Source organism: Streptopelia decaocto (genome assembly GCF_964273445.1).
Source record: "Streptopelia decaocto genome assembly, chromosome: 6".
Lineage (NCBI taxonomy): Eukaryota > Metazoa > Chordata > Aves > Columbiformes > Columbidae > Streptopelia > Streptopelia decaocto.
The window spans coordinates 3,659,398-3,682,701 of record NC_138660.1 but is presented as its reverse complement, the minus strand read 5'-3'; the positions used below and the strand labels follow the sequence as shown (position 1 = coordinate 3,682,701).

Here is a 23,304-nt window from a genome sequence, read left to right as displayed (position 1 = left end):
AGAATGAGTAAAGGCATTCACAGGTTATATAATGGTTTCTAAACTTTAAGAAAAAGTCTACAACTGATCCAAAATAATAAGCCACAGCATGTGATAAAGCCTACATATGTAATATTTCCTTTGGTTGTTGTATGGCTTGTTCCTGCAAGGTCACTGCATTTCTCCCTGGCATTAGTTACCTTTTGGGACTGGAGGAAGTGATCCCTGTCTGTAAAATACTCTGGGAACCTTGTAAAATGATCTATTTTTATTACTCTTCTCATCCTCACCCTCTGCTCTGATGCCTATAACAGATTTGACAATAAATATTGCCTTGGGACACAGAATTAGCTGGCAAATGCTTTATAGACTCGAAAGAAAAGAGAAGATGGTTTCGCGTTGACACAGCACACATTTTACAATATCCTTCTCCAAACTTCTGCCCCTTACGCGTTAAACTCGTGGATTTATTCCATAGTAGGGCAAAATCCTGGCTGTTCACTGAAATCCATTGAAACCAAGGGCAAGGCTACTGTTGTCTTGAACAATGCTTCAATTACACGGCATCTTCACAAGCCACTATCTCAGTTTGCATATCATAGTGTGCAGGGTGTGTGGGTTTCACTGTGGAGTGTGCTGAACCAAAGGAATATTTGGAGGATTGAAAAAAGTGGCTTTAAAATGACAAATTAGATGGACAGAAGCATTAGCCAAAGGCAACAACCCCATACATAAGTATATTTATTATCCTGCAGTGTTCCAGGACAATAACTTTGCAGTCTTTCCTTCCCAATGTAAAGTGTTAAACACTAAATTTTCATTTTTAAGAAAGATACAGAAGACCATCCTATGCTGTATTTGGAGCAAGTAACGTTGATAATCAAAATTATTTTTCAATTAGCATATAAAGAGATTCAAATTTAGATTAAATGTAACCCATTTCATGTTTTACAGGAAATATTGATGAGGCAGAACAAGAGTGGAAAGCAGGATTCCATCGCTGGAACAATTACATGTCAGACTGGAAAAATCAATTTAATGATTACACTAGCAAGAAGGAAAGATGTGCAGGCACTAATTAATGTGTTTACCCTTTCCAGTATGTCTGTATTACTGTTCATCAGATAAATATACAGGTAGCTTTCTAAGACATCTAGCATTAAATATATTATGCAGATTTAAAAGATGTTATGGATATAATTTTGACTCCCAAGATCTTTCATTTATATTTTTCTTCTTATCTCAATAAACTATAAGACATTCATATTCTTTGAAGCTGCACTGTGTTAAATAGGACTATAGAGATTAAAGTCTGAAGATTCATGATGTACATATTATTATAAACACTAGCTGCTTAAATTCACACCTCAAAGAAACAATGTAATCTGTTATAGAGAAATGGATTTTTTTTTTAATAGAAATAGCTGTGTTTTACACTATTGCCATGCAAAACACAATCAGTTTTAATCTTTAGCTGAAATGCACTACACCTAAACCTCACTTCAAATATAATTAAATTGACATAAACATAAATAGATAATAACTTCGCTGGACACACACCCCAAATGATATTTTCTTGTTAGACCAAACACTTTTAAGACCGCCATTATAGCCCAAATCATTTCTTTTTTATGGCCAAACGTGTAAGACAAAGCCATAGGTGGAGAATATTCAAGCTAAATCATCGGCACTCTGCGTGCAAGTGCAATGGTGAAACAAGCCAGAAAAACTGATGCTTCTGCTGTCCTCATTTTCAAGGAGCAAAGACCTACAGATCGACAAAGCAATGAACTCAGTTTTCCCCATTGGTTTCAACTAGTAAATGATTCCACTATGGAGGTGAGCTCCAACTATGATATGTTCTTCTCAACCAAGTTGCTTCCAAGTCAAGGGGCAACCCCACATTTACTGGAAAATGATGGACAAGTTTTTGTACCTGAAGAGGAGTATTGATCTGTGTGTCAACAGGTTCATCAGAAATCAGCCATGAAAGTCCTGCTCAGCCAGCTCAGCAGGAGAGTTGGACCTGGCTGCAAAGCCCTTGGTCCTCTTGGGGACGATTGGGAAGGACATCACTTCAGACGGACCTTGTGACCTTGCTGGGAAGGACCCAGATTTTTAATGTGGTCAAGTGAGCTCTGGCTACCATGCAAGTAGGCATCTCCTGGAGCCCTTTCTAACAGATTCAGCTCAAGTAGGTAGAAACTTCTGAACATAACAAACCAAAACAAATAAACCAACAACAGCAAAAATAATAATAATAACAAACAACAGCACAAAACCCCCCCCGCACACACCCACACACAAAAACCACACCATGAACACACACACACACACACACAAAATCCAAACCCACAACTCTTGGATAGTTCTTTCTACTTCCCTGTTTCTGGATGGGGTTGGAAGTTGCATGCCTGAATAACACCTTAATAGGAGCTGCTTATCACTGGCCCAACCGGGAAGAATAAATGCCAAAAATTTGATAAACATAAGGAGCATGTAAAAGCAACAACCCATCTCATAAATAAATTATCGTGAAGCTTTCTGTAAATGTAATAACATTTCAATGCATCTATTTTCTGTTCTAGTCATTGTGAGCTCTTGCAAAATTCCTTCTTGAATTGAGTAGTCTGAAGAGATCCATATAATGAACAGAGAGTATTCTCTTTCTGGCAGTCACTTTGTCCACACAAGATCAGTGCACTGAACGGATTTTCTTTTTTTGCAGAAAGGCCAAAATCTGCAAGAAATGATGGCTTATCATCTTTTCAATTATTTCTGAGAGAATACAATCATTTCCTGACTAAATTATGGTAAACCACCTTTCAGCACAGTATTTCCAAAGACTACAATCAAACCCACACAAACAAAAAACCCAATCATTTATGAGCAAGCTGATTAAAACTTGAAATTATCTGGGATTAAAAAGCCCTCTTTATGCAGCACTTCATGTTTATACCACAGGTAATTAGCTCATTACAAATATTAGCACAGTTACTGCTATTAATAGATTAATGGAGAGCTGCGTCAGCCTACAGTGTATCGGGTATTTATCAGATATTCCTCATGCTAGTGACGAGCTACTGAAATAAAAAGAAAAGCCAGAAGGATGAGCTTTCTGTCCATCACTGAGCCAGTTCTGGCACTCCCTGATTTATTTATGGGTTGTGCTTCATAGATGTGATGGGTGCTTGTCACACCAGCAACACCCAAGCACATTTAAAAACAGCATTTGTCTCTTTTGATAACTACTTCTTAGCCATATTTAACTATCTGTCTGTCTAATCAGCCTAATCAATGGGGGGAAAAAAAATCTGAGCTAATTAAAATACAAAGATAACCTTTGGGAAGGGCAGCTCGCAAAGCAGTTTATAAAATATTTTGCTGGGAAGGTGTCCTCTGTGTTGTGTGCTAGGCTGGAGAAGGTCTATATGAAGACTGATATCCTTTCCACAGTATGTATATGATGCCTGTGATGTTCTTTAGAAGGAATAAGGGTGGAAGGAAGGGGAAAAAGCAGAATAAAACAAAGGTTAAACCACTTTTTGAACTGTGGTTTTACTGATTTTCTTGGTGTGAATAAATTGCTAGCTTCATATTTTTTCATATGCTGGGAAATAATATCTCCATTTATCATTCATATGAAATCAATATATCACGTAGTCATATATTCATATACCACACTCATGCAAAAGTAGGAAAGCCTTAAGTACTTGGATGTGAGTAGCTAAGGTAATGAAGAGTGAAGAAAGATCAGTCCACATTGTGGGTAGCTTCAAACTAAAGGTCAAACAAATTTATGCTGGAAATTGTTTGAGGATACCGTGTCATTGCTTAAAAAGATATTAGAGAGAGATCTCACCCAGACCTCACTGAAGATGCAACATAGTTGAAGTTCTCTTTTGGCTCAAAAGAGGCAGAAACTAAGGTTTTTGTGTGAAACCAGAGAAAATGTGTTAATTCTTTCTTATCATTCTTGATATCTGAAGCAAGAATTCTGAATTTAGTGCCAGAGTTGGTGAAAGATTATAATAAAATGAACCGCAGTGCCAACAAAAATGTTGGCATTAAACCAGTTGTCATTAGGTTTATAAGCTACCAGCACACTGATTAAATTCTAGACATTTCACACATATTTTAGTGACAGTCATAAGAGGACTGAAATCAGAAATCTCCCAGAAAAACCTCCATTTAATTAAAAACACCAATTCTTGCATTTTAAATATTTTGTCTAAAGGAATTTGGGTTATATAAGCTTTCAGGAAAACCTTATTTCAGTGACATCCCATCTGTGTCTCTGTGGGGGTGCTGAAAAACGACAGAGTTGGGATGTTCAAGGTACCTGCTCTAGGTCTGACCTGCAGAGCTGGACCAGAAAGGTTGAAGATTTCCAGCTTTGAACAGGGGTCCTCAGACCAAAAAGGTTTTCTCTAACAGAACTAAAACCCCCAAAAAAACTTCCTCCTAATTACAGATTTTACACTCTAGCTTGGATTTTTTGGGACAGGTGGTTAGTCCTTGCTGTGTTAAGCTCTGGCCATTGCTCTAGGTTTATCACACTGATAAAGTCAAATTTCTGTTTAAGTAGAAGCCTGAATTTTTGGCCCTTTGTGGTCACTAGAGGCTCAGGCTATTTGTAGAACAGATATTAATGCTCTATAAACACAAAGATACATGTGCAGAATCTAGATCTTCATGAGCAGACAACTCAGATGCTTCTGTTAATAGCAAGGATATCAGCTCACATTTGGAATCGTATCTTTGCGACATAAGGAATATAAGTATTTTTTTAATAATTAAGGAGAGTGTTGGAGAGAATTATCTTAAATTATGAAAAACTGATGGAATCGTCAAAAATGTATATATATTTCATGATGTACAAGCTTAATATGACCTCTATAGGCCTCTCTAATGTTTCTATCACAATGGATCATCAGCAAGTGATTTGGCCCATTGTCATCTGCAGATATCACCTGGATTAATCTGAACATAACAGTGGAGAGATATGTATTTGTCAATATCATGACATTTTCTTTCAGGCTTGATTATGGCTCATGCCTCTCTACTAGATCAGCACCAGTTCTGCAACATCAGTAGCAGCTATTTAGAGGGACGTAAGAAACGTCACTGTACTGCAGATACACCTGCAGCGTGTCCAGGGAGCAAAGAGCAGCCTGTGCTGCAAGGGGAAAAGAAAAAGCAGCAAGGGGGGAAAAAAAGGCGTTAAAAAAACAGACTATGAAAACCCTGCACAAGCACTTTTGCCCCAGAACAATCAACAATTGAAGGGCTTAGTACTGTACCCAGAGGTATTAAGTATCCCAGTCTCCCTGTTCCGATAACTCCAGCCAAAAAAAACCTCACTAGATTGCAAAACAGGTTTAGGAATTTGACAGTTATTCAGAATACGGGGTGAGGAATGAGGCCATCAGGTTTGGCTCAGGCTTGGGGGCTGCTATGGAAAGCGCTGGTGCCAGCTGACTCCTTTGTCAAGCTTTTCTCTTCCAGTCCCTGCAACTATGGGCACTTGCCAAAAACTGACTGCTCTTGGCCATCCAGAGAGTCTAAACCAAGCACCTGTGGCAGAGATATGTGCAGCTGGATATGTTTACCACAGCTGATCCATCTCTAGTACATGACACATGCCTGTTGATTTACTCCAGGAGCAAGAACCCATTAGAAAAAAACCAAAAAGTTCCTGGCTGAATTACAAGAATTTCTCATTGCTGTTTTTCCTTGGCCTCATCTGTCTAAAGTTCTAGTTGGGTTTTCTATTGCTAGGTGATTGCTGCTGTATAAGGGTGAAGACATCTCAAACAAAAAAAAATAAACCACCATCAAAATAGGAAATTTTAGATACTTTGAATATCGTATCTATGGGAACTACAAGAGGTATGTGGAAACTTTGGGCACAAGGTTAATATTTAACAACCTCGACTTGGTTCTGTGAGCTGTGAGAACAGTGGCTTTAAAATCACGTCTTTTAGAGAATATACATCTATGCACACACACACACACACAGAGTAATATAAGCGCATCAGAAGCTGCTTGTGAACAGTATATTTCCAACCTTTGCTGGCAACACAGAGGCTTATATGTTATTTGTTTTATGTGCTTTCAAAGTGTATCTTTTTGGTTTTTATTGAACAACAACATGATCACAGGACTTTCTGATATAAATCAACACCTCAGCTAAATTAGTCATTCACAGTTAAAAGTTCAAAAGCTTTTACTCTGATTTCAATTGTTTTTGGACCAAATCTTATGAACAAACATAATTAGCCATTTTGAAATGCTTCATAAGACAAGATAATTCCTTCCTGACCCCTGCTGAAATCTTGAAGCATGAATACTGATTATCTTCTTTCAGCACGTAAACCTTCCAGCATTTTGTTGATAAACTAGATTAGTTGCACTCATAAAAAACTTAAACTCACAGACTTAATGACTACAAAGCAGTGATGTGAATCTACAATTAGCACAGGTGTGAATTTTTGAGAGGCTTTTAATTGGATTGCAGGTGAGCTTAAATAAGGCTTCTAGGCAGAAGTGCTGGGCTGAGGGGGGTTTAGTGACATAATGATTTCAGATAGTTTGAGGAGAATTAGGAGGAAAAAGGCAACTTAATTCCAGCACAAGGTCTGTTATGCAAAAGTGAACTATTCAAAAGTTTCTGCACTGACAGAATCACATCAGCTTGAGGACACTCGCAGAGGCTGTGAGGGTTGGTCTGTTGGGATTTACTGAGCCTGGTCACTACAGATATCACCATCATTTTAAAAAATACTGTCATTCTGGTAAGGGATCTGTACATAGCCAGGAAATTATTGTTGTTTCAAACCTTAAAAGTATCTAGTCCCTCTAAATCCATATATTTGCCTGGAAAAAGAACATCAGCTTCTGATCTTTCCAACTCTGCTCTGTTTTAATATATGCTGCAGTTGCAGGAGCTAACATTTTAGCCACTATTCGTAGAACAATGTACAAATGGTGCAGGTGGTTCTCACAGTTTGGGAGTGCTGTGCTTAATTTCTTTAATTTATAAAGTATTTATTAGTCCTCAGTTATACTGAGTAGTGGTGAAAGTGTGTAGGCAGAAAGCAGTTATCTCCACACCTCTCCATCTTTCAAATTAAATTCCCTCTTGCAGCATGTCTAATCACTTCAGGGTACCTCATCATCCTCTCTCTATTACAGCCTATGCAGCACCATTTCTTGCAAAATAGATACATTTCAAGTGATTTTTTAGACTGATCTTATTTTATTATCTCACATGTGAGGTAAGTTAGGGTATTAACCCAGAAAGGCAACAAGAGATGTGACTGGTCATGTATCAGGAATTGTTTAGGAAGGAATTCACATGGACCTTATTTAGGACTCTTGGAACCAGCTGGAATCACACATCCAAAGTGACACTTCTGAAATATTAAACTCTTCCCACTCGCTAATTACAGAACTACAAATTTTATAGATACTGCTTACAGGAGTTACATCAGTCAATAAATAACACTAACCATGTCTCATTTTTCCTGGCTTAGAACCAATATATTAACTTCTTTTAATTAGGAGTTAGAATTGCAGAAAAATATTGTTTCATCATCTTTCAACATATCTTTTGTAATCTAGATGTTCATCTCATTTCATGTTTTGGTTTCAGTGTTACCGTGATTTGGATAGCTGTATTTTTTCTCAGCCTCTGCTCTATAAAGAGCTTAATCTTATAGCTCTCACTGCAGGTGTAATCCTGGTTCCAGGAATTATTATTACAAACCAAAACTGCAACTATATACTTATGTACACGCACTTGCCTCTATTCAACTAAAGTTTTATATTGCATCAGTCTTTGGGAATGACCTCAGCACTCCCATTTTTAGACTTGTCAGTGACTTTCACTTAACTAAAGTTTTGTCATTGCCTTCAGTAGAAGCACAAGAGTTCCTTTGACTGACGTTTTCAATCTTCTCTATCACTTAGTAATCTACAAGGTGTTTACTATTTTTTTTCCCCCCCTTAATGACAAACTAAATGGGAGAATAAAGCTGTGGACAAACTGTATTTATGTACTCCTCTTTGGTGGAAAATCCATTAGATGCTAACTAAAAATGCCACTAAATTGTTTACTTTGCCTTTTATATATTTCTTTTATGAAAGGACTCTCTCTAATGAAAGGACTCTGAAAAATCAAAGCAGAAACCAAAATTATCCTCTGGTAACCCCTGGCAAAACTGGCACACTGAGCTCACCTCAGGGTTCTCTGCTGCCTCATCAAGGCTCTCAACAGATTAGATTAATTGTGCCATAAATCTGATCCACTGTAGCAGTTCCCATCACTATCCCCACTCAGATAGGGCACGTATTATTAAATATATTAAGATAAGTATATTCAATTACTCCTATTTAGAGAGGGGTATTGACAACCAACTGCTTCAGGAGCTCCCAAGCCTGTGACTATCCCCTGTGGGTCCAGAACTGCAAAGAGGGATCTTGATCAAAACTCAGCCTACCAGTCTCTAGTCTGAGTCTAAGAAACAGCCAGATTGGACCCAAGAAATGCAATTTGACAACAATTCAGAGCAAGGAAGTCAATAAAGAAAACCTCATTGAATTTTTTTCTCTATCCCAGGACACAATAATGGCAGATTAACAGCTTTAGCTACCTCAAACAGTGGTAAAACAGCAATAGTATGAGGTTTCTTGCAACGCTTCATGCTGAAGTCAGTTAAATGCAGGGTAAAAACAGGGTCTTACCTATGTTTTCCACCTACTTAACCTCTGCCTGTGTCCCATGCTGCCAGCCATAGCAGGAACCAATGCTTGTGACCCAGAGGGCTGATGAAAACAGGACTGAAATCCCCACTTAGGGAGAAGTCTCACCCTTTTGGTGAGTCAGCACTTCAGGGGACAATTGGAAACACCTGGATTGCCAGTAGCACTCCTTCAATTTGACCTCGTTATTGGTGGGGCAGCTGTGCTGTAGCATGAAAATTGTTGGTCTTCCATTGCCAGACTTTTGAAGCTTTTTGAATCACAGAGGGAAGAAAAGTCACTCAGGGCGATGGAGAGGATTCACGGAGTCTTTAGCCCAGGATGTCACCCATTCCCAAATAAACTATGTAATTTATGTTGCTGTAAGAATCAAATCTCTGCAAATCACACTCTATGTTATTTCTAAATTCAAAGAAAGCTTCCTTGACCACATAACCATCTACTTTGGCCACAGTTCCTCCTGTTTCCCCTTGGTATTACAAACTCCTAAAAACTAGGTTACACACTGTGGCTCTACAGTGAATTCATGGCATTCGACCTTCTTAACTCCACATTTATAAAAATAGATGAGTCCATTAAAACCCTTGTTAATAACAGTTCTAGCAAAGCATACATTGCCTAAAGCAATACAATTATTGGTCGATAATTCCCCTTTAGCTGTCTGTATCACTACTGCTTTATTTCAACATTTGACTTCCTATACTTTGACCTGCTAATTATCTTTTTACCTTCTGATCCTTTTTGCAATTCCTTGGCAATTTGATCCACTAATTACAGTACTCATATTCCCTATTTTCTGTAGAACATGCTTTTTTTTTTTCTGACCCTCTTCACCTTCATACAAATACCATCTTTCCGTAGGGTATATCTACTAGTGTAACTATATATTGATAACAAATATTGTAATTAAAAGTACCCATAAACTTTCCTTGCAATCCTTTGGAATTCATGAAAATATCTTAATAGTTTGTCGTTGACTTAAATTTCGATGGAAATGGGCATCTGTCTCTGGTAAATTCTTTGACACTCCATCTTCAATTACCATAAATTCTTAGATCTTTTTCAAATGTTAATGAAAGTTGGTTGTATTTCCATTCCACAGACTACATTAAAATCATGGTTTCTGCCATGTTTTGGATATATAGTGTAATCCCCCCCATGTTTTCTGAAATAAGGCTTTTCTCACTTTATGAACACAACTCATGAATTACTGAATTTTCTGCATTGCCAATTTCCTAGTCTCTTCCAAGACAGATGTAGACTTCGAGTGCAACATAAATATGGTTTAGATTGACAGAATTTTAGCAAGATAAACTCAGGCTGTTAACTTGCCCCGTGCAGAAATGATACTGCTACAGGAAAGGGACATTTCTGAGTCTGGGAAGTGAAGGTTTGGCAGTTGGAACAGCCTCGGTGTTTGAAACCCAGATTGCATTCATTTATTGTGATCAGGAAATATATACTTTTTTTACACTGAGGGTGGTGAGAGCCTGGCCCAGGTTGCCCAGAGAGGTGGTGGATGAACCATCCATCCCTGGAGACATCCCAGGCCAGGCTGGACGGGGCTCTGAGGAACCTGAGCTGGTGAAGATGTCCCTGCTCATGGCAGGAGTGGCACTGGGGGAGCTGGGAAGGTCCCTTCCAACTCAAACTATTCTGTGATTCTACTCCTGGCTGATCCAGACCCACTGTTCCCATTGGGACACACCATGGGTTGGTTTAGAAGCTGCTCACTCACATATACCTTGTTCAATGCGGTGCTGTGGTTTTGCAGTGAAGTCATTTTTCCTTTTTTCCTTAAATTATCCATTTTGCAAATCTTGCAGAAAAAAAAAGCACACAACATTAAAATGGACAGCAGCACTTCTTCCCGCCTGCTTCATACAGGAAAGAAACTGAGCGCAAGTTGGGATTTTTCAAAGTTCGTGCAAAAGAAGGACATGCTCATTTAAACCTCTTGCACCTCAGTTTGCTCATCTGTGATGTGGGAATTCATCCACTGATATTTATCTACCTGTTTAACCTCAGAGCAAGCAGGTTTAGTTCAGTACTGAGGGCTTGGGAAATCTTAATCAATAAGGCACAGCAAAACAAAGACTCTACGATTCTACTTTTTATTCAGCCTTTATGTGGCACTGAGCTGGTCAAAGTTGCCAGCCTTTTAAAATCATGGTTTTGTGGTGTGTCCACTCAAATGAACTCAGCAGCTTCTCATGCCAGAGAAACCTCTGCAGAGTTGCCAAACAGCTATCATTAATGCAACATTTTTCTTTTTGACCTTGTTTCTGCTTTAAAAATGATTGATTGAACACTTATTATATAAATAATCTTTGCAATTTGTAATGTAAAGGCTTCATTTTAGCTTCACCAGCACAAAAAAAAAAATACTTATTTCTGTGTATTTAGTTATTTTCAATGAGACTCCTCTTAGCAACTCTGTGAACTGCAAGGGCAAAAGACATATTACAGAATAGAAAGTATCTTCCTCTACAATCCAAAGGAAAATCTCCTAAGAAATATCATTCTTCTCTCACAACTTCAAAACAAAAGTGTGCTTATTGAATACAGTCCTGTCTAATCATATTGACTTATTCTTACTTTTTTTCCCTTTTACACCTACCCGATAGCATATAAGTTTCCATTTTTCACATTAGTTCTTAAATAGTTCACACTTCCTTGCATCACAAGGCACTTAACAGCTTTTCAGTAATCTGATTGTTCAATTGTCTGAATATTTCTTGACAGAGAAAAATGAAGTACAAGATCAGCTTGAAATACCTTGAAATACAGTAGGCCGTTTCACTGTAACTGAAGCAAGTAATGGAGAATTTGTAAAATAAAATGTAAAGAAATGAATTGTGGTTTGCAATAAATACGTGTACTGCTGCACAAGTATTTCTGTTTGAATTATGGAACTTCTCATTCATTGTTTGGGAATCAGGTCTTATCTGCTTGACTTCACTTTATAGTTCTCTAGCCAGGTATCTTAGCTGCTTCTGAGACACACTATAATTCAACACTTTATGGAGAAGCTCAGTTCGTTGATTGATTGTAGATTTCAGACTTGCCAAACACAACCAGAAAGGTGGTCAGAACTGCTGACAATGTTGTTTTTCTTCACTTCTACCTGCATTATGAAGGAAAACTTTTTGCCACTTCCTTTAGCGGAACTCAGTTTCATCAGGTTTCCAATCAGAGAAGCAACATCACCAACAACTGGATTAACAGCTACTGAACTTCAGACCTAGATTTGTGTCTAACCTGGAGTGTAAAATAGTAAAAGATGAAACTCATTAATCAAGAAAGTCCTCAAAGAGAAGTACCATTTCCTCTAGTCAAATAGTCTCTCTTTTGTGTGTGTGCAATACTTATCGCAGTCAATATTTAGATTGTTAAAATCCAAGTTGTTACATAATGTGAATAAATATATTTTTTTCTACAGCAGAATCCAGAGTTCACCTGATTGTGATACCTTTTAATCTCCAGTTTCAATCCAAATTCACGTAAGCGAAACACTCAGGTCATTTTCCTTTGTCATTAATTAATATCTCTCACTAATAACTAAGTAATCTCTCTATTTTCCTTTTGTATCCCTCTAGCAAATTACATCAGGTAGTTTTCAATTACTTAGGTATTTTTTCCCCTTTTCTTTTTTATTGTCACTTTTCCTCTCTGTGTTGCCTGGACTGTTATTTAGTGTATGGAACCTTAAAAAATCTGCAGGATCCCTCATTATTGCTTTGCTTTATCATAAAAACAAACAAACAAAAAGACAAGGTGATTTTCCATAATGTTTGCCACCCAGGGTGTTCCCATACACAGAATTCAACTGCAGTCTATTTCTTAACAAATATAATTTTGTCTTTCCTACCCCTCTACGTGGTTGTTTATTACTATTAAAGCTTCAGGCTGGCGGAGTTTACCCCAGGTATTGTGTATGCCCTTTTACCTCTGAGCAGCAATTAAAACCCAAAATTTCAAGAAAACTTTATGATATTATTTGCAATCATCTTTTGATTTCATTCTCTAAGATTACTTGTTTTCATTTGTTTGTTTTTGTTTTTTTATTGCAAATAGGCTCATTGTTTTGTACTAGAAGTTTAATCTAAACGTAACTAAAGTCAACGACAGCCTTTCAGCTGGAGCTTGTCGGCTTTAAGGTGAACCCTAATTTAGCAGCTGAACCAACCCCAGCTCCTTCGACAGAAGTCAATCGCTTTTTCAACAGACATCAAAGCATGGGTTATACTTTGACACACATATACAAAAACTCCAGAACAATTAAGCATGTATTTATAACTAAGATGTATGTACAAGTAATAACATGCCACACATGCCCAAGAATTGCAATTTTTTTGTGATGATGACCTTCACCACACACTTAGAAAAGGATGAGAGACCAACTTTGCTTTTGTAGCATTCGGGATTGCCTCTCCTGTTACTGTTGGGAGGGACACAGATTTAAATCTTGTTTATCACTGAAATGTTTAGATATCTTTCTTCTCTTCATTTTTTCCTATGCTATTTAAGCAAGAAAATTTCTTTGAACAAGAGCTCTTTTACCTCACCACAGTGGTGGTGTTTTTCCTCATTTCAATCTTCTTCATTAATACAGGATCCAGTGTGAAACATATCTGTGCCTCAACATGAAGCATATCAGACCTGAAATGTGAGGATGCTGAGTGCCTTTGAGGCCACACTGGAATGAATATGTGTTGCCAGGACCCATTAAAAAAAAAAAGCATAAATCATATTAGATTAGGTTCCCCTTATGCAATGGCATTCCCAACAGTGTGGCATCCCAAACAACGTAAGATTTAAATCAATATTTTAGATGTCTTCTCTCTTATCAAGCCTATCATCTCATTCTTCTTTGCTCTCCTATTTCTATAATAAGAAATGAACATACCTTTGCCTGGCTGGTTTCTATGAACTGAAAAATAAACCTGTAACTTGGGGCATACTTGGAAATGTTTACAGATGCTCAGTAACCCCATGAAGACTCTTACGTCCCTTTGAATTAAATGGAAGTTGACACTGAATTCAATGAAGTGCGAATTTCCCTCTCAATTTCACTACCACCTTCTCTGGATTTATTGCACCTGTGATTTCACACAGTGTCTGCAAATAGTGTTATAATACAGCCACCAGCTCAGCCCCAGTATTTCAATTGAGAAGTTAGAGACCAAAGACTTCTGCCTTTAGCTGCCTTCGGTTCACATCTGCAATGGATAATCTGGATTCAATGCTCTTGAGATCTGTGTTTTATTACTAATTGTTTTCATCTATTTTCTAGCACCTTCTTGTAATTAGAAAAGGTGAATCCCCCTCCTATAGGGAAATATCAACAATATACTATAAGACAAGATTAACTGGTTCACAGGGCCTTATAAACCAGAGAGATCTCAGCAACTTCAGCTCTTGCAGGTTCTGTGTTAGGAGCAGCAGTGTGGTACCAAGCCTCATCGTGGGATGATACATCCAGTCCTCTCTATCTCTTCCCCTCTCACAAATAGTGACATGTGACACTCTGAAGTCCTGAGTGTTCGCTGGCCATCTGATGGTGGTTACCTGCTTTGCAACGGCTTCAACACCGTGATGAATACCAAGATGGTAAATCATAGCTGTATAACAGCAGACTTAAGTATATGGATTTTTTTGTGTGTGTGCATAAGTAAGTTGCCATCAACAGGATTACTGCAATCCTAGATCATATGTGGTACAAACTTTTTGGACTTTAAATTTCCCTAGTTCCTTCATTACCAGCCTCGCAGATCTGGCAGCATAAGGTTTTAGCTCGTTATCCTTCTAATCTCGCAGCACTTGCTGCCCTTGATAGTTTGCAAGTGAGCAGGTGCCTGGAAGGAAATGGAGTCAGATATCTGATTACTGTCTCTGCCGTGCTCTAAGGAGCGATGAGAAGAGTTATGCTGGGGTAGACGCAAGCGGGAAATGGAAGGGCATAGCAGAAATGCCATTGCGCTGGGTCACGTACCAGAGTAGAAGCATCTCCTCGCCAGCCTGGCACGGTGACAGACCTGTCCCTCGGCCAGCAAATGAGACGAGGGGCTGGAGAAAGGCAAAGGTGCTGTGCTGGCAGGGAGCAAAATCTCATCTCTGCTTTGGGGTCTCAAGAGAGAAGCTAATGTAGGAGCTAATGCCTCCTCGTCTCTGCCAGGAAAACCGGATGGCTCCTGCTAAACTTTTTTTCTGTTTTTAGTTTCAACGAGCTGCGTGTATGCAGCAAAGACCTATTAAAATTGACTGCCTTGTATTGGTGCTTAAAGCTTCCCACAAAAATAACTGCTTTGCTGAAAAAGGATGGACTTAAGCTGAAGCACTTTGCTGCGTGAAGTTCTGAGTCAATATTATAACTGGGCTGTGTAATTTCCCATCGTTTAATGTGAGGCGCTGCCCTGTGCCTTCAGTTCAGAATAGTCTTATACATATGACTGGGAAGACTGTGCTTTTCCTGTGCCTCTCTACATCTTATTAGGAAATTATAACGCCACTCTATAACCTTGCTGGAGGGAGAGTTTCAAGCTAACGTAAGAAAGCTGGCCTCCCATACTGATTAACAAACATTTTGAAGTAGATATCTCTGAATATCCATCCATACCTCAGTGCAGTCAGCCTTGGTGGATTTCTGTTGTTTATCTTAAGAGAGCTGGAGTTTATATGTTTAACTATTACCACGCAGCCCCAAAGTCTGCTTGGAATTTTAGAAACTTAGTTCTCGCCGTTTTACCTTATATGGCAATTGTCATGTTGCCTGATCATGTTGTTTACACACTTCAGACCTGAAATTATACTAGATTATGGGCTGCAGAGCAATCTCTGGGAAATATTTTGCATGTTTATTTGTCTCTGATAAAAACTTGCAAAAAGTTCAGACCCACTCCTAGTCAAAAACATTGAAATATAAAATTAAAGAGTCAGTGCGTTTTAGAAGCCTAATCTGGTCTGAGCTCTTAAAAGTAGAATTTCAACAGTGCAATAAACAGTCAGACATTCCCTCTGAGCCTGATAAAACCTATTGACGTCTGCAGAGAACTATGCGGCTGTAGGAATATTGTACCTACTCCATCACTGCTAGCATCGCATATACAGTCCTAAAGCCAGCTTGAAAATGTTCAGGCAACAAATTACCAGTCTCTTTGACAATAACCACTTGTCTCATGTAAAATATCTATGTAGACTGCACTATGTGCTCATAACATAGGCTCAGCAGTTTCTTTTCCTATGCTGTGATACTCAGGATGTCTTATTATCTGAGTGACTACCAAGTACGTGCAAGTGTAGGGAGAAGGAAAATCTATGGAAAGTTGTAAAAGTATTACGTGCAGGCTCTGAAGCAACTGAAATAATTCTGTGAAAATTATTCTGCCTTTCCTCATGCAGTCCTAACCTTTGTATTTCAGCACCAAAAAAGTATATTTGGAAAGCAGAATGGCATAATTACAGCACAGAGAGATCTGTAAGAAATGGCAAAATGACACTAAAAAGATAGCTGCTGGGAATAACACAGCAAAGGCAAAGGAGAAAATAATGTTATTTGTTCAAGGAAGTGTTTGTGCATAACAAATGCAGAAAGGAGAACTCTGCTAATTAAATTCACTGCAGAATTGTTGTGCTGGCCTGTGCTGCATATTAGGAGGAATTTAGCCAGGATGCTCACAAACAGATCCATATTATTTACTCTGTAGCTGCTCTCTGGATATGGAGAATTTATTAAGAACTTTGGATTTTGCTTAAAAAATCTGCATTATTTTAAAGCAGGACCACAATGACAATGTTAGGGTTTGCCTTTGCAGAGGTGGTTTGGAAGGTGCTCTCCAGGGCAAGTAAAGACAAGCAAATGGGCTTGTAAAGTATGGAAAGATCCTTGGAGTTTGTACAGCTCTGACTCTCATACCATGTTTCTCCTCAATTAAGAGGAAACACCAAAGAACAGGAGAAGAAGAAACATTTTCTGATGAAAACCCCTGGTGTTGATAACGTGTGTACCTGGGTGACAGCCCATCGTGTTTCCCAGATTGCTTCCCTTGTGCGGCGCGGAGCTGAGCGCCGGCTGTCCTCTGCCACCCCCTGTCCCAGTAACCTGAGCAGCTGCGGGTTTTCTTAAAGTCCTTTCAAGTGGAGATCGGTTATCTTCACACCACATTTCTGGAGTGGTTTCTGCTCCTTCCACATGCTGTTGAAAACCAGCTGCAGCATTCCCGCTCTGCTCCATCTCTCCTGGGGGACCCCTTCCATGTCCTCCCTCCATCCTGGTATGTTTCCCAAGGGACACCGAGACACAGGAAGGGCACGTCTCAAAATGCAGGAGGAAATCTGGGGATCCTGATATTCCTGTTTGAACTGTCACACCATCCCCACTGACTTCAGTCTGACCCAGAAGAGAAGAGCGGAAGAAATAAAGATATTATTTAACATGCCTGCGGGGAGGAAATACAGTATGCACAGCTTGAATACAGTAGGTTCAGGCTGGTCAGAGCCTCTTGAATATTAAAATCAGAGACAACAGCAGGCTGAACAAATTCATGGCTTGAGATGTTGTCAGTTGAGCTTTTCAGTTAATTTTCCCTTCCTCTTGCTCAAGCCCCGGCTTACTTGACCTGTGTTACATGCCTATTTTCTGATAGAAACACCACAGATAAGCCTCTCGCCAGCAGTGACCTTGGTTATCTGGGTCTGTTTGGGAACAGAAATGTGCTAGCAGTATCTGAAAAAAAAGGTCTGCTTAATGTCAGGGAGTATGCCAAATTATGTCACGAGAAAAGGAGAAAATCTCTTGATATGATTGCTTTTTTTTTTTTTTTTTAATAAGCTGAAGAAGAAGAGATAAAATGCTTTTTATCAAAGAGAAATACAGAAATAAAATTTTGCTAGCCACTAAGATGCATCACTCTGTGCAGAATTTTTAATTTAGTAATTAGTTATTTGTTGTCACCAGCCCTGCATCACTCCTGTTGGCTCCAATGGGGCCAGAAACAGTTTGGAACCAAGAGCTGGAGCCCCTCTTTTTGACTTTGTGCTATGTGCAAGGTTGTTTTAAGAGGGTAGATATTTCCCAAGCTGCAGGGAGAGGATAACAGAAGCAAGGAGGGCTTTGCCCCTCAGAGAATGCATCAAATGGAACTCTTCATAAATTTTTCCGGATGGGCAGAATCATTCACATATTATCCATTCATATATTACCCATGTGCGTTCTAGGTTCAATTCCCCCTCTCTGTATTCCAATAGATTTGTTTCTGTCTGTTCTTCACACAATTCAATTTCTGTAACATTTTTACATCGTATATAAGATATCCATAGTCTGCAAAGGGTTAGCCAAATCAAGAAAGAATGAGATTATTCTCTTTGCTTGTCAAAACAAACAGAAACAACATTTTTCAATTTTTTTGGTTTGTGGACTGACTATGTGTGATAGAAAGAGAAATGCAGCAAGTATATTCATTTTTGTGTCTCTTAAAGTTAGATATGATTCTTATGAAAAGTTCTCCTTGCCTTATAGCTGGTGGAACAGTTTGTTCAGAAATATATTAGAGGTACTTGTAACTTTTAAAGGAAAAAAAAAAAGAAAAAGCAATGGCAGCAGTAAAAATGCTGACAAGAACATAGTGTCTTAGTCCAATGAGATTTGGCAATAATCAATACATGGTATCTTTGTTGGCTTTTGGCAGCTTTAAAACTTTACTTCCCATATGTGTAGATTGTCTACGGATTAGACAAGTTGAAAAACACAGAGAAACTTCGAGAACTTACTGAAAGAACAATAAATATTTAAATCTCAGAAATTCACAGAACACCTCCAGCTGGGCAGGAGCAGACAAGATTCCAGATATACAATAACACAAAAATCAATAAGATAGAGGTCATGGTTATTCCTGCTGTAAATGTAATTCTGGTTGCTTTATCTTCAGGCAAGAAACAAAGTTTATTGCAAACACTAAGGACCTTCCTTTTTCACAACTATATGAATGAGTGTCTTCACTGAAACCTAGAAAATTATCTTAGTGGAAAATCAACGCCTGTTTTTGCAGAAATGATGTGTCTAGAATGTAGGTGTTAAACTTCAGTAACTCTATTGAAGCACAACATTGCAACATCTGTTTTTTTCTTCAAGTTTTGTACAAAGGGGCAGAGAGCATCATCATAGATGTCTAAAGTCCTCTATTAAAAAAAACCCTAACTTCCAAGAGAAATCAAACAGTACTCGTACAAGTCAGCTGCCTGGACTTGTGAAGGGCATTTGGCACTGTCCTGCACAACATCCTTGTCTCTAAATTGGAGAGGAATTGATTTGATGGATGGACCACTCAGTGGGTAAGGAATTGGCTGGATGGTTGCACTCTAAGAGCTGCAGTCAACAGTTTGATGCCCACGTGTACCAAAATCTATTCCTCACAATATTTTTCCCATGGTTCTTCACCTCAGATTTCCAGCCTGGACCAGAAAGAGAAATTACCAACTTCCATGACAAGAACTGTCATCATGACAATCCTAATCCATCTAAAATCAAATCCTATGCCCCAGGATGGATTACCAGTTAGAGTCTGAGTCCTAGCCAATTTAGAGATCATTTTCTTCAGAAACAGTAACACCAAAATACTATGGTCATACCTATATTTGATTAATTATAGACATGATGTCACCCTGCCACTTAAACCATCTCATGTGAAACATATGCTTTGGCTTATGGAACCACCAAACCTTTTGGATCTTTCTTCATTTTTAGAATACTTAATGAGTATTTTTGGGAGTTTCCCCTACACCCTTCAAGAGCTCTCTCGTAGATGTAAAGAGAAGACTGATTTTGCAGGAATGTTGCCAAGTGTCTGTGAGAATGTTGTGCTACCCAGCCTCAACAGAGCTCCAAGTAAGCTCAGGAATTGCCCAAATATCATGACTATGTGAACGATGATGATGATAAAATTTATCCAACAAATGCAGTGTAGGAAATCTAGATGAATATTTTTCATTGTGAGATTGGCTTTTGGATTCCCCAAAAAAGGAAAACAGGAAGAGGGATGTAACTATTTGATCCTATAAAATATGTCATTCATTTTCATACTTAAGTGAAGCAGCAAAAGTTTTTTACCATTCAGCAATTCGCTTGATGGCTGTAGAGCATTCATGGCAAATCAAAACTTCCTAAATGAAACACTTGTGTACAGTTCTTTAGTGTGTGGTTAGTCACAAAGACACAAAATATGACGGGAAAACAAGGTAAGTTAACAAGGACTGCAATCTTTTTATGTAAATGGTTCAACTGCATGCCAGGCTACCAGTAGTTTTGCTTCAGATCATGTTGTTTTACATTTATAGCAAGTATTTCTTTTCATCAGATACATGTAAGTAACATAATCATGAGGCAATGAAGGCAGTAGATTGGTACTTTCCATATTTTTTTAATGCAGCTGTTTTTTATCCTTTTTTGCTGTCTAAGAAAAGCCATTTGGGAATTCTGACTGTAAAGGATTTTTTTTTCCCTGACTAGTGGTACTAGTGGTTAATAAAGTAAAGATCTGAAAAGCCTTTATTAATGAAATATCTTTTATTTTATTGCCTAGCTTTTATTCATTTTTCACATGCACATAAAAGAAAGCAAAGAGGAAAAAAGCCACCAAAAGGTACTTGCACACGGAAATAACCTGTAAAGTCTTAAAGATTGTTGAGGTAATAGAGATAACATTTTTAGATTGTAAGGACAGAAAGTGAAGAAACATAGAGCCTTTGGGAATGAAAAGTTCCCTTTAAACCTTTTCCCACTGCTCCCTGTACCACAACGATCTTCTTTTGGTTGTAATGTTATTTAGCTGTAACATAACTTACTCTGGCAGTAATGCCAGTTCAGTTGTCTCAAGGGCCACATACTTCCTAAGACAGTGCATACAGTAAATACTTTGGTCCAGGTGTAGGTTATACCAAGCACAGAAGAACTACTACATGTCTACCCTACAATCACCTCTAGCTGAAAGAGCCTAAGAAAATAGGTCCTTGTTCATATCTGGATATGTCACCTCTTTCTAAAGTTGACCTGACAACACTAGGAAATAATATAAAACCTGGAGGATTAAACCCACAACATTAAAGACAATACAGTTGAGCTTTCCTTTCAAACACACAAGTGCTTTGCAAGAGTTTGTCTTCATGGCTTAATCCCAGTGCATTTAGGAAAAATTTTGGATTGCATCCTCATATTTATAGAGCACCTCTCCTAAACAGCTTTGGAGATTTACAGTTATAGTGGGTATCTAAAATGCCTGCAGCTCATTTGGGGAAGAAAATGAGAAGGGGAAGAGAACAAGTATTACCCAGTTGGGGATTCTGTGTTTCTGTATAGGTAAGTTCATTTAACAGAAAATTAATTGGCATGCAATTATGCAAAACAAAACAAATAATAGCAGAGCTTATGAAGCCAACAGACACCAAGTTGCAAATACTGTGTGTTGCTATTTCCTAAAAACTTCTAAAATCAGGTGTTTTATTGCAAGACAAAATGCAGGAGATACTATAATTGCTACTTTTAAAAGAGAGATGAGAAGCACTTTGTTGCCAATTTGTCAGAAATGTGAGCTATATAACTATATAGGTACAGTTACCATGGTTGCCATCTTTACAGTGGATGCTCTCATGCTGTGGCAAGCAGAAGAGAGACAAGCTGCCCATGGTAATTAATTCCCTCCTCATCAGGAAATTTAACAAGATACTGCCTGTCTCCAAGCATCCCTGATGGAGCAGCCACATCTGCATCTGTGGGGATGCAGGTGATGGGGAGGAGGGTGAAGGGACAGGACCAATGGGTCACAGTGTCCGTAGCCATTTGGGTGAGTACCTCATATGGACTGATGGGTTGGACATCTCATGCAGGTCCTTTAGAGAGAAGTGGACTCTGTCCACAGTCTGGATAAACTCAATCTAGGTGTCTTTTGATGTTTTTGCTTATAAACTCAGTGAATTTTTTAGGTCTGATTGCATTCTTCTCAGGGTTTTGAATATTGTTTACAACTTTGTTACATCTCTTGTGACTACGGCAGGTAAAAAAATAACCTTCTTCAACCACTGCCCCCAAGATGCTATAAAACACAATTGCCATTCGCTTGCTAATTCTCTTTTTCCTGAATCTTATCTGTAGGTGTGCACCCATGGATCTGGTCCAGTATTCAACATATTTTTAAAAATACAACATAAATCCCAAAGGACTGCCATAAACATAGTGCTTTCATCCCACCTCCTTTTGAAAAAATGATGAAAGGAAGAGTGGGGAAAAAAGATTCTGTAACAACCCAGAGTAAGAGGAAATAAATTAGGATCTAATCTCATCTGAATTTGAATGTTCAACAACATGAACTAATACAAGATGTAGAAAGAACTAGGAGGAGGAGAAGTAGGTCTCATTTAAAAGCATATTCCAGTCAAAAATACCTCCCAGGTTTCATGTCAGCCTTGTAGTTTTCCTCTAAAATCAAGAAATCAAGTGAGCAATAGTTATTTAATAAGAAAGAGTGACATATTTTGGAAATAAAATTAATATGGAACTGTTTTTCAAAGAATAGGAATATTTCGTATGAACCTTTCCCCACCATTTCATGGACCAATTCTATGACGAGCATTTAATACTTTGACTCTCTTTGCCTATCTCACAGCATCCGAACAAAATTTCTGGTGTTTGACCTTCTTCTAGGGCTGAAATCTGCTTGATTATGTACTAAGTATTAAATTGCCATTGAAAATCTTTCCATATTATATATATTATTTTCAGAACAAATTTCCACACACTCTTCCCTTTAAACAAGATGCAGTCACAGATCTTCAGAACTTCAAACATGTTTGGATTAAATAAAACGTGGTGCAACCCCAGCGAAGTTAATGAGGTAGACCTAGGAGAAATCCTGCTTAGCATGCTCAGATTTTAAACGGTGATACTGGAGAGACTGTTCAGTGAAAAACAGCAAAAACATGTAGAATGATTGACTTCTAGAAAAGAATGGTCTTAGGAAATCTGCTAAGAGATTAATGAGACTGACTGACTGTCATCTACTTATCTGTTAGACCAAATTATTTGTAAGCTTTTCACAAGATAAGCACCAAATGCTATTCTAATACATCACTGGAGGTAGGCTGTTTTCCAAAATAGAAGTACAATTAATCATTATTAGCATAAAGAAGCTGCTGATATTGTACATTAATAATGCGATGTTAATGTTTATAAAACAATCACTGTAATGTTGATGTATTGAATACAATGTGGTGAATATATTGTGTCTTGCGTAAGCAGCGAGTATAATTTACCAATTTATGCATACAGTACACTGTTTGGGAATAAAACTAACATGATTAGAGGATGGAAAATGTTTTCCTGAGATGAGATTTTCAGTATTGTCCTTTACCTTCTTTCAAAAAACAAGGAGCAGCTGAAGATTCAGCTTTGACAGAAATATGAATGGATTATTAGTAATAAGAAATAGTGCAACTGCATCATGTGTCTTTACTGGACAATAATGTAGTATGTCTTATAATAATTTTAATAATTTACCTAGGAATGTTTATAAT

General features: G+C 38.2%; 1 protein-coding gene across 1 annotated transcript in view; it reads left to right on the top strand.

Moving 5' to 3' along the window:
- The window catches only part of BCHE (butyrylcholinesterase), a 29,869-nt gene extending 28,685 nt beyond the window's left edge, over window positions 1-1,184 (top strand). The window contains exon 4 of the mRNA XM_082056129.1: window positions 934-1,184. Within this exon, the coding sequence (XP_081912255.1) occupies window positions 934-1,061 (128 nt within the window). The 3' untranslated portion in view covers window positions 1,062-1,184. The remainder of the gene's footprint in view (window positions 1-933) is intronic.
- Window positions 1,185-23,304: the final 22,120 nt, after the last annotated feature.